At 50.5% G+C, this 15,904-nt stretch overlaps 1 protein-coding gene across 1 annotated transcript; it reads left to right on the forward strand.

The window, feature by feature from the left end:
- Positions 1 to 8,489: 8,489 nt before the first annotated feature.
- On the forward strand, positions 8,490 to 15,216 carry IRX6 (iroquois homeobox 6). The gene is made up of 6 exons (XM_068993018.1): positions 8,490 to 8,534; positions 9,508 to 9,765; positions 10,434 to 10,543; positions 10,743 to 11,050; positions 11,854 to 12,465; positions 15,095 to 15,216. The coding sequence occupies exons 1-6, from the start codon at positions 8,490 to 8,492 to the stop codon at positions 15,214 to 15,216; spliced, it is 1,455 nt and encodes a 484-aa protein (XP_068849119.1).
- Positions 15,217 to 15,904: the final 688 nt, after the last annotated feature.

Consider the following 15,904-nt stretch of genomic DNA (forward strand, 5'->3'; position numbering starts at 1 on the left):
ATGCAGGTGAGAGATCCAAAGTCCTATTGGTGGATTTATTACTGTTGATTAAATGTCTTATACTCAGTGTCATGCCCTGTCATTGCTGTGAACACTGGAAACTTTCTCTTCTGAGCTCTCTGTTAGAGTAAACCTGAAACATCAGAAAGCTTCCCTGGTGGCTCAGAGGGTAAAGAACCTGCCTGCAGTGCAGGAGACAAGGGTTTGATCCCTGGGTTGGAAAGATCGCCTGGAGAAGGGAATGGCAACCCACTCCAGTATCCTTACTTGGAGAGTTTCATGTACAGAGGCTACTTAGGCAGAAAGCAGAAGCATGTATGGCTTTAAAACTGCCAGGGGAAATCTCATAGCAAAGCCAAAATGAAAGAGCAAGGTGCCACCTTCCCAGAGATATAAAGAGCTGCTAGGCTACTTCCCAAAGCCTCTATAAAAATCCAAGGTCAGAATTCATGCCTTCTTGCAAAGGGTGCTGGAACCCATGAGAAAACCATGCATCAGTTCAGCGACCCATTGGTTCCAAGGTTGTCTCAAATGCTACTCAGTTATGTGCCCTAAACCAGAGGTTTAATCCCTCTGAACCCTGGTTACTCATCTGTGAAAAGAGGGTAAGAAAACCTCCCCTATTTAACCTCCAGAGTGACTAGGAGAATGGAAGAAAGTAAGTAATGGACCTGTAATAGATATAGCAGGTAATATGGGTAGATTTGAGGCAACTGAGTCACAGCTCAGCAGTGCTCCATCTCCTATGCCCATCAGCCAATATTTATGAGATGTGTTTTCCTAGTCATTTAGATATTATATGCATCCCTAGTCATCAGTACATCAGTCAAAGGCAAATGTAAAAACTAACCCCTGAGAATCCAAGGTATTGGTGTCAACGGGACCAAAACATCCACTTAGCTGCTCCATTGTTTTTCATTTCTATGCAGAAAATTGGTATTACATAGGCTTCAAAAGGTAGGGGGAGCCAATCACATGCTATGAAAAATAACACAGCAGTTCAGATCATCTGTATGTTAGGGGAGGTGGTTATTTCTTGAAACAGCATCATCTCAGCAAGTAAGTATTTCATCAGAAATGTTATTTTCCCCATATTTTAAAGCCAGAAGTTAGTTCAAACCCATGATTTTCAGAACTAGCTCTGTTACACTGGGCAAGTTAAGCTCTCTTAGGATCCAACTTCTGTAAAACAAAACAAATGATTTCTAATATCAGGTAGACATTACAACTAAACTGTAAACTCCATGGGGACAGAAATTTTCATCATCTCTTTGAACTAAATTCACAGCCCCTAAGTCAGTACTCTTAAAACACAAGAACTCAGTGAACACTTGGCAAAGGAATGAATGAAGGTATAAACGTTCTTAACTTTATGCCTAGAGTCTTGTCAGCATTCAGTAAATACTAAGCCACTTTCCCAAAGTATTACAGTGCCAGATAAGTGATTTCAGGATGATGCAAATAATATTTAACTCATTTGAATGTAACCTTCATGAGGCAGGGAACTGTTTTGTTCAGTTCTGAACTCTCACCTCCTACAACCATGCCCAGCATTCAATAAATGATTTGGGTCGTTCTTCCCAGACACCATGTGCTACTTGAAGGGAAGAATTTTCTTATATTCTCACTCCGACTGTGTGTACACAAAAGATATTCAAACATTCAAAGCAGATGAGTTCAGTGGACTATCAGGGGCTCAAGGTTTCTTAGAACTACCACGATCTGTCAATTACATGTAAGTGTCATGAGGGTTATACAGTACTTTTGACTCCAAAGTAATGGAAACATCTTCTATTGCCCCGGAAACTCTTCCTGCAGACAGAATTTTGAGAGAAAATTGCACAAGAAAATACTGTGAAATTTCACAATCTGTCACTATGAAAAATGTCATGGAAAAGGATTTTTCTTATAAAACAGCAACTTATGAAAGTAATCAGTGCTGGAAAGCTCAAAGATAGATGAAGAAAACAAGAGGAACCGATCCAACAACTCTGGTTTTATGAATAGACGATTCCACCACCCCACTCATTTGTAAGATTCTCATGAGATCTTTTTTTACAACAGGTTATGAATCATCTTCATGATATCTTTAAATGGATGATCAATACTATATTTTCCCATAAAATGTTTGGTTTGAAATCCGATTTTAAGTGCATTAGAGTTTTTGTGCACCAAATGGGTGAATGCCATAATAAATTGTCATCAAATATGAAAGAAATATAGCAGAGATTAATTGCCATATTTATTTATGAGTCTATAAAATACCTTGTGAAAGTCCTGGCACATTTTTGGGATACCAATTTGAACCTTCAGGAAAGTTAAAAGCATTAAAAGAGACTGCAAGGAGATTTATTATCAGAATGTTTTTAATTGCAGACCTAAGCAGACATGCAGGTATTAGAATGGCTATGCCCCTAATGGGCATGTCTCATATGTTTCTCTTTTTTTCCCCCCTTTAAAAATGATATACTTCCCATATTTTTATTGATTTGTGAAGATTTGTCATAAATTACTCTGGCCAGCACGTGACATCACAAATGGTCCCAGCTTCCCTAAAGTAGCGGGCCCCAGGTGGCACAAAAAAGAAGGCTCCTGGCCAGTTCTAATGCTCAGTTTTAAAAGTAGGAGAAACCACAGTGAAAGAGAAAACTGGCGGAATGCAGCTAATCAGACAAAATGTGTGTGGCTTGATGCTGCTCGTATTTTAACTGAAGCCTCAAAGTCTACAACAGTGAAATACTTTAGGGAGAAGAATGACAAAATAGCATCCTTAAAAATGGCCTATTAGCAATGGTCCAGTTAGAGTGTTTTATGCAAAAAGGCACCGTCCCTGCCTAGAGTCAGAGCCAGCATCAAATCAGTTCCCTCGCCTACTGGCCTTGGCCATGTATGTCTGGTCCCTAACTGTACACTCAAAACCACTCTTGGCAGTTTCCCCTGTTGCAAAGGGGAAAAAGTACACAGCATCCTATCCTAGCAAGCTTTATATGTTGCCTCTTTCAGGTCTTAGTTTTTACATGAATTTTATTTTCCTGAAGACTTTGACTTCTGGAACTGTTCCTTGGCTTTCAAATCCATACATCTCTTGTTGACTTTCAATTTTAATTCCTTGAGATTCCTTGAGCTATCATGAGAAAAATGTCAAAGATAAAAATAATGAAGAATTTCTATACATAAAAGCTGCTTTGTAACTGAGAAGTTAATGCACCAATCCCCCCAAACTACTGATGCAAAAACAAAGATTAAAATATATATATATATATAAATAATTTGGTTGGTAAATAGTTTATATATATATATATATATATATATATACTGATCCAGGGATCAAACCCAGGTCCCCCAGCTATGTATATAGGAGACCCGAGTTCAATCTCTGGCTGGGAAAAATCCCCTGGAGAAGGAAATGGCAACCCATTCCAATATTCTTGCCTGGAGAATTTCATGGACGGAGGAGCCTGGCAGGCTACAGTCTGTGGGGTTGCAAAGAGTCAGACACAACTGAGAGACTAATACTTTCACATATGTATATATACACACACACACGTGTATATATATATATATATATATGTATATATATCTTCCTGACACAGTCACTAACCAAATTGCATTAATTGTTTTATAAGCCATCATATAGACATAATCTTGGGTTGATTTTTTTAGAAGTTTTTTGTTGTTGCTGGGGTTTTAAATTATTATTATTCTTATCCATCACAGATGGGTCTGTTTGCCATTTTCTATTTCAATTAATGATCTTCATCAAATTTCTAAAACTCCTAAATTATCACAGAAGCTCTTTCATAAAACAAGTGGATATAAAAGCATGTAGTAGAGACTTGAACTAATGTGCTTACTATAGTGTCTCTTCAGATATTTCTGGGCTAAATTACGTTGTGTTATTCCAGGGCACTACATCTCCAGCTGTATCTGGCTTTATCTATGTTTGAAGTAAGGTTCTGTGGAAAGACCCAAACTGCAGTTCTGTTTCCTTCTCTGTCATCTGCTCGTTTGTGTGATCTGAGGTTTGCTTCCCACCTTTTCAATTTCCTTATCATGAGTCTTAAATAAGATAAAGCAGAGGTGTTTAGGGTAGCTCCCAAGAATCTACAAACGCAAAGCTACAATTGTTTAAGTCTGAGCTCAGGTTTGCACCTGGCTTGCTGACACACCAGGATCCCTGCATTGTCTCATTTTTCGCTTTATCTAGAAGTTCATTCTCTCTTTCTATTTTTATTTCCTAACAAGCAACATCAACACCCTCATCTGGGAATTATTGCCTTTTTATTTTCCTCTCCTGATGCCAGAGTTGCTGCTGACAATATGTATTCAGGCAAGGCAGGGGCTCGCTGTGTTTCACAATCAGATGCCATGCACACTACTTCCGTCAAAACAATTAGTGTTCATTTCGACTTTACTCGGGGAGACCTGTGGTGACTGATCAGTATAAATTATAGATGCACGTGTCCAGATGCGCCTGTTCATTCATGCATAGATTTGAGGAGATGTCATCCTTCTCAGTTCAAAACCAGTCACACAAAAAATTCATACTTAAAAAATATAACAGCACATTTTCATCAGTGTTATTTTATCCATATACTCACACATTCCATCTATGATCTGAGGCATCTAAAGTTGATTTGGGGCATTTTGCTGTTATCATCCTCTCCCTGTAAAAATCTGTTGTCTTTCTAAATCATTAGGAAATCAGAGATATTTAAAATATTCAAAATAGTACAGTGTGATTTACTTTCCTTTTTATGTGTGTGGCACCTGCATTCAGGTTTACTATCAAGACACATCTTTTACTCTGCCTGCTCGAGACCTTCAGTACATTTCAATCAAAACAACCTGAACTTCAAATAAACAATGTCTTTGACTGTTGACTGTTTCAGATTTGTTTTAATGAGCAGTTAGAGGTACTATCAGGGTATGTGGTATAATACGATAAAAGAATCTGTATCATCTGTATAAAACAAGGTGGAACGACTCCCTTAAATATAATTGGGTCTGTATTCGATAGGTTTATTTACTTGCTTCAGTAAAATTCAATACGGACACACAGACAATTGGGCAGTTCTCCCCAAACAAAATGAATCAGGGCTGAACAAAGCAATGAAAAGCCAGCATGGTGGAGAGGCTCAGGGCACTTGGCTGTCGATGTGACTGCCTGTCAACAAGTCCGGAAGAGAGCAAATTCCATGGCAGCTTCCCTGAATCACTTTCCAGGAAACACTCCTTTTCACCCGAGGTTTCTGCCAGACAGAGGCTGATACTGGTTGAACCTGATGGGTTTGGTTTTGTAATGAGGGCCCCCAAATAATGGGAAAAGGCACACTTCATAGGAACACTTTTAGGGAACCCTACTAAATGCTTAAGGTGGTGACAGTCAAATGTCAGTGGCACCAGGTAGACTTGCTTTGGGTGCCACCTCTCTCCAGGAAAGCAATGTGAAATCAAGGTCTCCATGCCTGGAAAGAGCAGCCTTCCTCCCCAGTACATTCTTATACCTTAAAGCAACTTTGAACACAATAGAAAGAAAGATGACTTAACAGAAAAACTGGCTCTTTTGTTTGTTTTCTTTTCTGCAGATGAAGAAAAATGCTGAAGCATTTATAGTCACACCTCCCAATTCACTTCACCACTGTTCTTCCTCCTCTCTTTTTTCTTTTTTTTCCCAAATCATGTTGCTTTTTTGAATCCTAGAGAGGGAAGACAAGAGGTAGGCCTGGAGGCCCTGCACACAGCACTGATACCACAGAGATCTTATAAATCACCTGAAAATCAATAAATCCTATATGGTAGTTTCTCCTTTGCAACCAGATCGCCAGGGGACAGAACTAATGCTTTTTCTTCACCACCCTCCCCATTTTTTCTGTCATTAAAAAAAAAAAAAAAAATCTGCTTAGGAATGAATGGGCAAACAAAGTTGCTGAGTAAGTATTTCAACTACCTAATTTTATTACTTTACTATTGACATACCTTCCCTCTGGAAATGTTTGCAATTAATTAATTAGCGGTAATCTTCCCCAAGGGACTAATTTAATGAATTCTCTCCAATTCTCACTTAAAAAAAAAAAAGATGTATCCCAGCTGCAAACGTGTAGATGGCTCCAAAGTGCATTTTGAAAAATCAAGGAATCTTATCCATTACGGTGAATTTTTATCACTAAATCAATCTGGCGATAACTGTAATTCTTCTTCTAACTAGGATTTTCCCGGGTTGAACGCAAGGTTTCTCCAAGGTAACGACACGCAGTAGCCGCAGCCAGGAAACCTCGCTGGGTTTGTTCGTATTTGGAATGGATCTGGTGCTCCTGTTAATAATCTCTTAGGCGGTGGAGTCTGCGGTTTGCGGCTTATTCAAGCTCGGTGCGCGTTCTGCAGAATCTGTAAAGGAAAAAAAAGCCGGTGTCGTTCTAAAGATGTCGCTGACTTCCGGGCCTACTAGTGTCCGCTGAAAGGTGCCTGAGGAAGGCTGGGGCCAGGGACCCAGACCTTACCCGTCCCTGGGCTTCCTCCTTGCCTCGCCAGAACCCAGGTCAGAGATCCCGGTTGTTCCTAACCTCCAGGCCACACGTTCTTGCGTTTCAGCTAGAAAATAGAGCTAGGCCCTTGAACCACCACCCCTCGGTTCCTCTGGGAAGGCGCAGAGAGGGCCTGGGAGAGCGTTTTTGTAAGATGTAAAGCTCGGTGACCCCTCGAGTGACATTCTGAGACAATCTGAGGTGTCTGGCCTGCAAACCTGAAAACCCTAGAGTTCCACTCAGATGCCGGCAGCATCCCCGGAAGACCTCCTCCCACCGGACTGACAACTCCTTTACGCCCCCAGATGTCCTGGGGTTGTAGGCCCCGGGAGGCCTGGGGATTGAGCCTTCAGGAGTCCAGTTTCTCCCGTCCTAGCAAACTGGCGGCCCCTCGCCCTGGGGACACAGCCCCCTCACAGGCACCAGTGAGCTCGTCCGCCATCAGCGCCCCTTTGAGGGCCCCTAGGATACAGGGGGTGGTCAGATCGCTGGGCCCAGCCAGGAGACCCGGAGAAGCTCAGGGAACCGGCCGCCCTCCCCGCTCGCTGAACCGTGGCTCGCCAGCGCCACCCCCAGCGGAACTCAGCGGCTGCAGCCCGGCCCCAGCGCCTTCGTGCGGCTCCCCGGTTCCCCGTGGACCCATCGAGCGGCGCGCACGAGGCAGCCAAGTCTCGCCTTCCGAGAAGACGCCCAGGAGTCTCCGCCTGCCGTCTGCAGATGCCCAGGGGCGTCCAACTAGGCTCCTTTACCCACAGTCCGAGGGGGGGAATCTGAACTTGACCTGGAGGGGGCGCTATTCAGTCTATTTGAGGACCACAGAGCAGCAGAGAAACCCTGGGGTCAAGACCCTAGTAAAGACCGGGTCATGGAAATCCTGGATGGAGCTACAGTCCTAGGGCGGGGAGCCAGGACCCCGAGGACAAAAGACGGGAGGAACAGGAGATCCACCGACGCTGCCCCCAACAAGCTGGGGGCCAGCGGCGCGAACAAACTTTCCTGCAGCGGAGGTGGGGGCTGGGGGGGCCGGGCTGGAGGCTTGTCCCCCGAGCCTCTGCGCTCCTCCACCTGCCAGCGTTCCACCTCCGCCCAGCCTTCGCCCACCCCTGTTTCCTCCCCTCCCCCGCGCGCCTCTGTTCACTTAGATTCCTCATCTCTCTCCTCTCCCCTCCTCCTTCTCCCTCTAGCCTTTCTCCCCCACTTTCCTCCTGTAGTTTCTCCTGTCTCTTCTTTTGTATTCTCTCCTCCCTCGCCGCCCGGTGCTTCTCTCCTCCTCCGGGCCGCAGGGGAGGAGGTAGGCGCGCTGCGCCCGGGGCCTGCGCGGCGCGGTGGGAGGCGTTTCTCCTACTTCTCCCGGGTAATTTGGTGAGATTGTATGTGCGCGCGCGCGGGAGCTTAAGGCGAAAAGGGGTAGGATCCTGCGCCAAGCAGAGAGGGTCAGGGTCTTTGACGTTCCTCACCAGCTGCACAAACCTCCCGGAACAAGTGTAAGTGTGGTTAAGAGTGCGCGCGCGCGCACGGGCTGGCTGCGCTTGGCAGGCTTGGTGGCCCGGGGCCCCAGGGCCCGGGGGCCCGCCTGGCGGCCCGGGATTACCGTGACGTCACACTGAGCCTCTGGCCGCCTTGGCCTGGGGCACCTCGGGAGCCGCACAGCGCCGCACCGCGCCTCACCTGGCCTCGCCGCCGCGCGCTTTTGAGAACCCACATCCTCTCCCTTCCCCTGCCCATCCATGGGCCCTTCTGTCTTCCGGACCACGCGGGCCGGAGGGGAGCCTTCGGGAGCGCAGGGCTCGGCAGCCGGGCTGCCTTCGGCTCTGCCTCCAGCCACGCCACGCCGGCGAAGGACCCAGCACTGGGCACCGGCGACCGTGTAAGGAACCGAGGCCGCGAACGGCTGGAGGCGCAGAACCGCGGGGCTGAGGCGGCAACCCGCAAGAGAAGAGGGCGCCGGGGTCACGGACAGTCACAATGTCCTTCCCGCACTTTGGACATCCTTACGGCAGTGCTTCCCAGGTAAGAGCCGCCCCCATGGGGGGTGGGGGGAGACTGGAAGGAGGGAGTGCCCAGTGCCGGAACCTGCCCGCAAAGCCCTCCTCTCACACGAGTTCTCAGGGAAGCCGGAGAGAGCGGGAACCTGGGTAGTGTACCGCAGACCCCTCTGACATGCCCCGTCACTGGCAGAGAATGCGCCGCTCCCCCAGGCGAGTTGAAGAATCCTGTGACCCGAAACTTGGGCACTCTGACCTCGCGCTCCGCGAGGTGGGTGGGATCTCGGGAACCTTCCAGACAGGCCTCCTCGCTGTACAGATATCCGAGGTGGCCGGGAGGGTCTCAGACTCGCTCACTCTTTTTCTGGGCTCGTTCGTTTGTTTTCCTCTGTTCTTTTCCTCTCCCTTCCACGGGTAGGTCCAAGCTCTCGGCTTCCGGTTCCTTCGACTTTCCAGATCTGGGTGGGCACTGTGCAGTGACAGGGTCTCCTGGGGAAATTCTGGAGACGCCCACCCCTGTTCAGTTTCTCAGCAGAGAGCGCAAAGACTAGCCCCAGCTTGACCTCTGCCCTGCTTTGTGATCTCGGATAAGCCTCCTATTCTCCGTAGTCCTCCTTTCCCATCTATAAAGTGGAAAGAGTGGTCTCTAAGGCAAACCTCAAGTTCGGCCTTGGCAGGATCCTGTGGCTGTGAGGAGGGAGGGTTCACCAGGGAACTGGCCGAGTCTGGCTTTTGTAATTCCGGTTTCAGAACCTTCCCATGACCCGGAGCCCCTGGAACTCTGGAGCTTTAGCAAAGCTTTAGGAGGGTCTATAAAGGCGGTTTGGATAAATGGCGTCTACGGATCATTTCCGTCACAGTCCTCAGGAGAACGCTCAGCACAAGGGGGAATTAAGTTCATATTGAAGAAAGGACTGATCTGGCAGTTCCGCCGCTGGCTCCCGCCAGCCCGAGGCGCCGGTCTCTGACCTCCGGTGCCCCCTCTCTCGCCCCCGTAGTTTCTGGTGTCTGCAAGTTCCAGCGCCACTTGCTGCGAATCCGCCCCGCGTTCGGTCCCAGATGTGGCCTCGGGCTCCACCCCGGCGGCCGCGCTCTGCTGCGCACCCTACGACAGTCGGCTGCTGGGCAGTGCGAGGCCGGAGCTGGGCGCGGCCTTGGGCATCTATGGAGCTCCCTACTCAGCCGCTGCAGCTGCCCAGAGCTACCCAGGCTACCTGCCCTACAGCCCCGAGCCGCCGGCGCTGTACGGGGCGCTGGTGAGTACCCGGGGTGGAGCCTGGGTCCGCGCGACAGAACCCACCCGCCTGGGGGCAGGAGCGGCAGGGGCGAAATCCCGTGTGATATTTCCATCTAGGAAAATCTGGGACGTACACCACCAGTTGGAGGAAAGGAAACGATTCTATGTAAAGTAAAAAAATAAAACATCTTTACATGTTACAGTTTGTAGAGGTCCATCCTGTTTAGAAAACATCTGTACCTCGATTATTGGGGGAAGTAGGCAAGTCATCACTAGGCTCAGTGTACAGGCGAGGAAACTAAGGTTCACAGGGGCTTGAATAACCTTACCCAAAGTCACAGAGATAGAACAAGGCAGAGAATGGCTCCGGAAAGGGAGTAAGAAAGTGCCCCAGCTGTTGGGAGGCACAAGTAGTAACAGTTAAATGACAGCGAATATTGCTTATGCTGCACCAGGAATTCTGCCAAGCATGTTTCTTCAGTAACCTTTAGGCATGATTGTCATCCCATTTACCAAGAGGAAACTGAGGCACAGAGGGGCTAAACCGCTGTGCCCAGGATCACACAGTCAATGCCAGTGGTGGTGCTGCAGTTCTAACCAGACTTGCCTCCAGAGTTCACACCCTTAGCAACTCCCCACCCCTCCTCCCCAAATGTAGTCCTTATTTCTTCCCTCCTCCCCCTCCAGAATCCACAGTATGAATTTAAGGAGGCTGCGGGGAACTTTACATCCAGCCTGGCACAACCAGGAGCCTATTACCCCTATGAGCCAACACTGGGGCAGTACCAGTATGATCGGTAAGGCATGGGGCATTGGTGGCTGGCATCACAAGTCCTCTCCTCCTCCCCTGCCAAGGTAGGACCAATCCACAGAGCATGGGGTGGCTGTGGGCTAGGATGGTGAGCAGAACCTCACTTCCTTCAGGCACAGAAATTGTCTCCTGCCTGCAGCCCCAGGTTCCCAGCCCCAGAACTGTGAACCAGGTTCTCCCCGCAGGTATGGAGCGGTGGAGTTGAGTGGTGCTGGGCGCAGAAAGAATGCCACCCGGGAGACCACTAGCACGCTCAAGGCCTGGCTCAACGAGCACCGCAAGAACCCCTACCCCACCAAGGGCGAGAAGATCATGCTGGCCATCATCACCAAGATGACCCTCACTCAGGTGTCCACCTGGTTCGCCAACGCACGCCGGCGCCTCAAAAAGGAGAACAAGATGACCTGGGCGCCCAAGAACAAAGGCGGGGAAGAAAGGAAGGAGGAGGGTGGAGCAGAGGAATTGCTGGGCTGCCTAAATGGTGACACCAAAGGTACCCCATGTTCCCTGCCCCAACTTACCTGGGTTTTCCAATCATCAAACAGTTTGATTGGATTTTCACAACCACCTCATGGCATAGCTTCTGTGGAAGGCTTCCCCTGGCTTCCTTTGACACCTGCAGCCCCTGTATGCCTCAGGGCCTTTGCCTGTGCAATCAGTTCCCTTTGCGTGGAATTCCCTACAGAACTGAGAACTGCCTTCTTCTAGACTTAAAAACACCACCTCCAAAAAGCCTTCCCTGTGCCCCCACACCGGCTAGCTTCCCAAGTTATTCTCTACCACATGTGCCTACTTTATTTTCTGTGGCATACTTACCCCCTTAGGGATGTCAGCTCCACCAGAGAAAGCCTCCACTGCTGTATTCTCTAAATTCCTAATACTTAAAAGCCTCAATGATGTCTGGCACATAGCTGGTGCTCAGTAAATATTTTCTGAATTAAATAATACACACCAGCCGCCGCTGAGTGTTGACATTGGATAAAAACTGCCCTCTGCTTTTTTAAGGCTGAGAAACGGATCCAGGTCTTAGGGAAAGGGTCCGTTTCCTTGGGCTATCAAAGGGGAGGGCTCTTCTGAAGGGTGAGAGCAGGTCTAACTAAGGGCGGGAATTCTTTCCCAGCCGCAGGCCCGCAGCTCTGGGGCAAGTGTCGCAGGCGGTGTGGCCATCCTGGTGAATTACACCGAGTCTGCCCTGAGTGCAGGGCACATCTTGCTAAAAGCTTCTCCGGAATGGGCACTCCCGAGGATTTCCCTTGGGGCCTGGGGCTTTTCTCACTCGTTCTTGATTTCCCTCAGACGCTACTGCTGGCCAGGAGGCCCGGGGGCTCCGGCTGAGTGACCTGGAAGACCTGGAGGAAGAAGAGGAAGAGGAGGCGGATGAAGAGGAGGCAGTGGCCACCGCTACGGACAGACTGGCTGAGCTCCATAAAGACACTCAGCCGCTGCCGGCAGCGCAATGTGCCGCCGCTGGAGAGGGCCGACCGGAGCGCAGGGAGTGCAGTCTGGCGGCACCCCGCTTCTCCTTCCCTGAGCCGCCCAGATCGGGAGAAGCCGACTTCCTCCGGGCCGAGCCGGGAGGCCCCACGTTGACCATGCACTACCCCTGCAGCGAGAAACCACCGCGCATCTGGTCTCTGGCGCACACGGCGGCCGCCAGCGTCGTCGAAGGGGCACCTCCAAACCTGCCGCAGCCACGAAGTCCTGAGCACCATCTGATTCCCGGACAGCCTCCAGGCCCGGGCGCGCGACCCGCGGTCCCCAGAGACTCCGCGTGCCAAGAGTCTCCCCGAGTAGCCAAAGCCTTTGGAAACCCCACGTTTGCCCTACAGGGTCTGCCGCTGAACTGTGCACCGTGCCCGCGGCGGAGGGAGCCGGTGGTGCGGTGCCAGTACCCATCCGGAGCAGAAGGTAGTGGGCCCCCAACGGCGCTGGGCGTGTCTGACCAAAGGAGCTCTCCCCTCCCCACCTTCCCTCACCCCACTCCCCGTACCCCAAATCCGGGGTGCCAAGCCGCTTCACAGCCTCTCTGCCCACGTTCAGACGTAGCCTAGCTCAAGAGTGTCTCATCGCATTCCTTGAAACAGTTTAGAGATCAAAGTTCTAGCTCCTGAATCTTCTTAAAACCAAATACTAGATTATGCTAGAATGAGACTGTAACTTACCTAGGAAACACTTAGAAAGTCATTGAGGAGGACAGCTTAGATCTCTCCAATGTTTAGATCTCTCCAGAGGTGCCAGATGAGCACCGTCATGACCCTCCAGCCCAGGCACTCTTGTCCCCTGCCTGCCCTTTGGAGGAGGCCAGCTGGCTCCCCTTATGGTCTTGTACCAAGAGTTTGCTAGGGCTAGGCAGGCACAAGGACTTTCCCAGAAATCTCAGGGGAAAGACCAGATACCTACAGTCGGTTCAAGGCCAGTGCTGAAGGCCAGAAGCTTTCCGTGCAGCCCACTGAAATCCCTAGGGATGTAGTTCAGGTGAGTGCTCTCTGGGTAGGGCCGTCTTACCAAGCTGGGAAGGACTGCCAATCAGCTGTCTCCTGCACCTGGCTGGGTCACTGGTTCACTGGCTGTGTTGGGTTGGAAGGGAATTTCACCCCACAAAGGGACATTCCCAAAGCATTTGGAAGCTTCCAGCAATTACCATCAGATTCTGCTCTTTGAAGTCATTTCTCGCAGGATTAACTACTAGCTTAGAAAATTGGGTTACACTGTTATTTGAATTTCCACCTAACAGGGCCAAATGTTACCTCTGGCAAGCAAATTGCCTCTGGACCTTGGATTCCCTTGGGATGAGACACCACCGATCTCGGATTTCCTAGCAATAGCCCCTGAGTGGCCTTCGGGTTTTAATCAACCTTTCCTCTCTCAGCAGGTTAGCGCAATGGCTGCGATTAGCAGAAGCATCCTGGAAATAAGCCCTACTTTTTGGAACTCACCTCCACACTAAGAAGCTAAGAAACCTCACCAGGGTCTGGGGCTCTCACTTCGCCTAAGAGACAGACACACAGAAATACTCCGAATGGCCCTCCTGGCACGCAGAGGAGGGGAGTGGCTGGCAGAGGTCCGTCTTTTCAGATCCCCAGAGGAGGTGGAAGGGCACCTTGGGGAAGGTCAAATGGGAAGGCTGGGCGAGTATGCCCGGGGCACCCAGCTCAGCACTCTAGTCTGCCTCTCCCCTCTGGATTCAGGTCTCAAGCCACTCCCTCTCCTGTTCACTCACCCCATCACCCTCACTTTGTAACTTCAATGCTGACCTGGCTCCTAAGGATCACTCGTGTCTCCTCCCCTTTCTCACTCTTGTGTCCTTAAAAAATAATCCACCGAACCCAAGCTGTGTGGCCTGTTTGCAACTGGGGAACTCGGTGAGGCCGGGGTGGTGGGGAGGAGGAAATGCGGTCAGGGGTTCTGGAGACAGGGCAGCACGGGCTGCAGATTTCAGTCCCTTTTGTAGCTGGGAGAGAAAGTGACAAGGTAATGGCCAAGGCCCACCAAACTTTGCAGACCCAACCAAGTCGGAGAGCCAGTGGGACTCCAGGACGATTCAGAGGAGTTGGAGGTGGGGAACGAGTGCGAAACTTGGGGTTGGGGCAGGAAAGGGGAGAGGGGAGCTGTCAGGATATTTGGGTAGAAGCTGGATTAGTTTCCGAGTTTGTTCTTGGGTTTTAAGTTTCTTGGAAGGAGGGGCGATGGAAGTCCGCTCGGCAGTGTCTGGGCCCGCTCCACCCCTCTGACCCAACAGCCACGTCGGACAGCTTGCCAGGTCGATTAGAGACGAGAAGGGGGCATCCTTCCCTTTTAATCAAGTGTCAGCAAACACTTCCGGTACGGGCCAACCAATGGGAGCCAACGAGCGGGGAAAGCGCCTTTGTCCCGGGAGTGAGCAGCGTCCAGACTAGAGCTGGGGAGTGCGGAGGGGCGGAGGTGAGAGCCCTGAGTTCGTGTCCCCGGCCCAGTGGCTTCGGCTTTAGCCCGCGAGTGCGTTCGCCGCTGCGCGCGAGGAAAGAGAGAGGGGAACCCGGGACGGTACCCTAGGGGGAGGTCCGGGGAGCCGATGGGGACGGAGAGGCAGGAGGGAGGGCTGCAGGGGTGTGCGCCTAGGGGCCGTGTCTCCACTGCAGGGCTCCAGCCCCTCCAGCCTTGGCTTTCAGACCAGCGCGGTGCCAGCAGACTGGTCACTGAAGTCTGGGACAGGAAGGATCTGCAACCTTGGGAGGAGATTTTAAGAACCTTGGAGGCTGCGTAGAGGAAAAGTGGATGTTTAAAAAATCAAGGGGAACAGGCCACCTGTCCGCGCCCCACTCTGCCTTTTCTATAGAATAGTCAGAGATAATGAATTACAAAAGCACAAACCCCTTCCTCAGATGAGGAAACTGAGGCCAAATGACAGGGCAGGGCCTGACTCAGAGTCACAGAGAACCCGTGGTGAAGATAAATCTAACTCTCCACTCAACGTCCAAGGCCCCCTTTTCGCTCTGACTCCTCTCCCTCTTCCTCTGGGAACCCCCCTCCCTGCCTTCTTTTTGCTCCTGGGTGACAGCTGCTCCTACCCCCAGCCTCTCCAGGGACCCTCCTGTCGCCCTCACTGTCCTGCGGCTTAGGGTCCGGGAAATTAAACTGCGAAAAGATAAACATTATTTCCAGTCGGCTTTGTGGGATTAACGCGTGTAATAAAGAGCATTAGCTAGAGGTTTCTTTCAAGGCACTTTCGACCCCACCCCCTCCTAGGGGGCCAGGTAAACCCACCCCAGCCCCACCCCACCGCCAGGCTGCGGAAGCTAGTTCCCAGGGCCTCCAGTTGGAAGTGGGGCACCAGCTAGCCATTCTGTGGAGGGGAGAGGGGCAGTAGCATCACGTGGAGTCAGATTTCCAGATGGGAAAGTGAACGCCAGAGAGGAGACTCACCTAAAGCAAGGTCATGTTACTGAACTGGGACTAGGATGCAGAGTATAGGGAGGATGGTAGTGGCAGAAGGTTTACCTGCACCCTGCCTCCAATCATGGAGCTTTTATAGGACCCTGAACCTCGGAAAATAAGGTCCAGGTACCATCCAGGACCTCATCTACAGGATCCAGCCTCTCCCTACCTCCCACAACCCAGAGCAGGAGCCTGTAGCCCAGGCTTGTCCCAAAGATCTGGAGTGTGAGAAGGGCTGGAGTATGAGAGGGGCCATGAGGAGTAGCCTTCAATCCCAGGAAATGGCTTGGCCACCTCAATCCTGTTGCATTGCATGCTCAGTTGTGTCCTACTCTTTGCAATCCTATGGACTACAACCTGCCAGGCTCCTCTGTCCATGGGATTTTTCCAGGCAAGAATACTGGAGTGGCTTGCCATGCCCTCCTCCAAGAGA

Source organism: Capricornis sumatraensis, chromosome 20 (assembly GCF_032405125.1).
Source record: "Capricornis sumatraensis isolate serow.1 chromosome 20, serow.2, whole genome shotgun sequence".
NCBI lineage: Eukaryota > Metazoa > Chordata > Mammalia > Artiodactyla > Bovidae > Capricornis > Capricornis sumatraensis.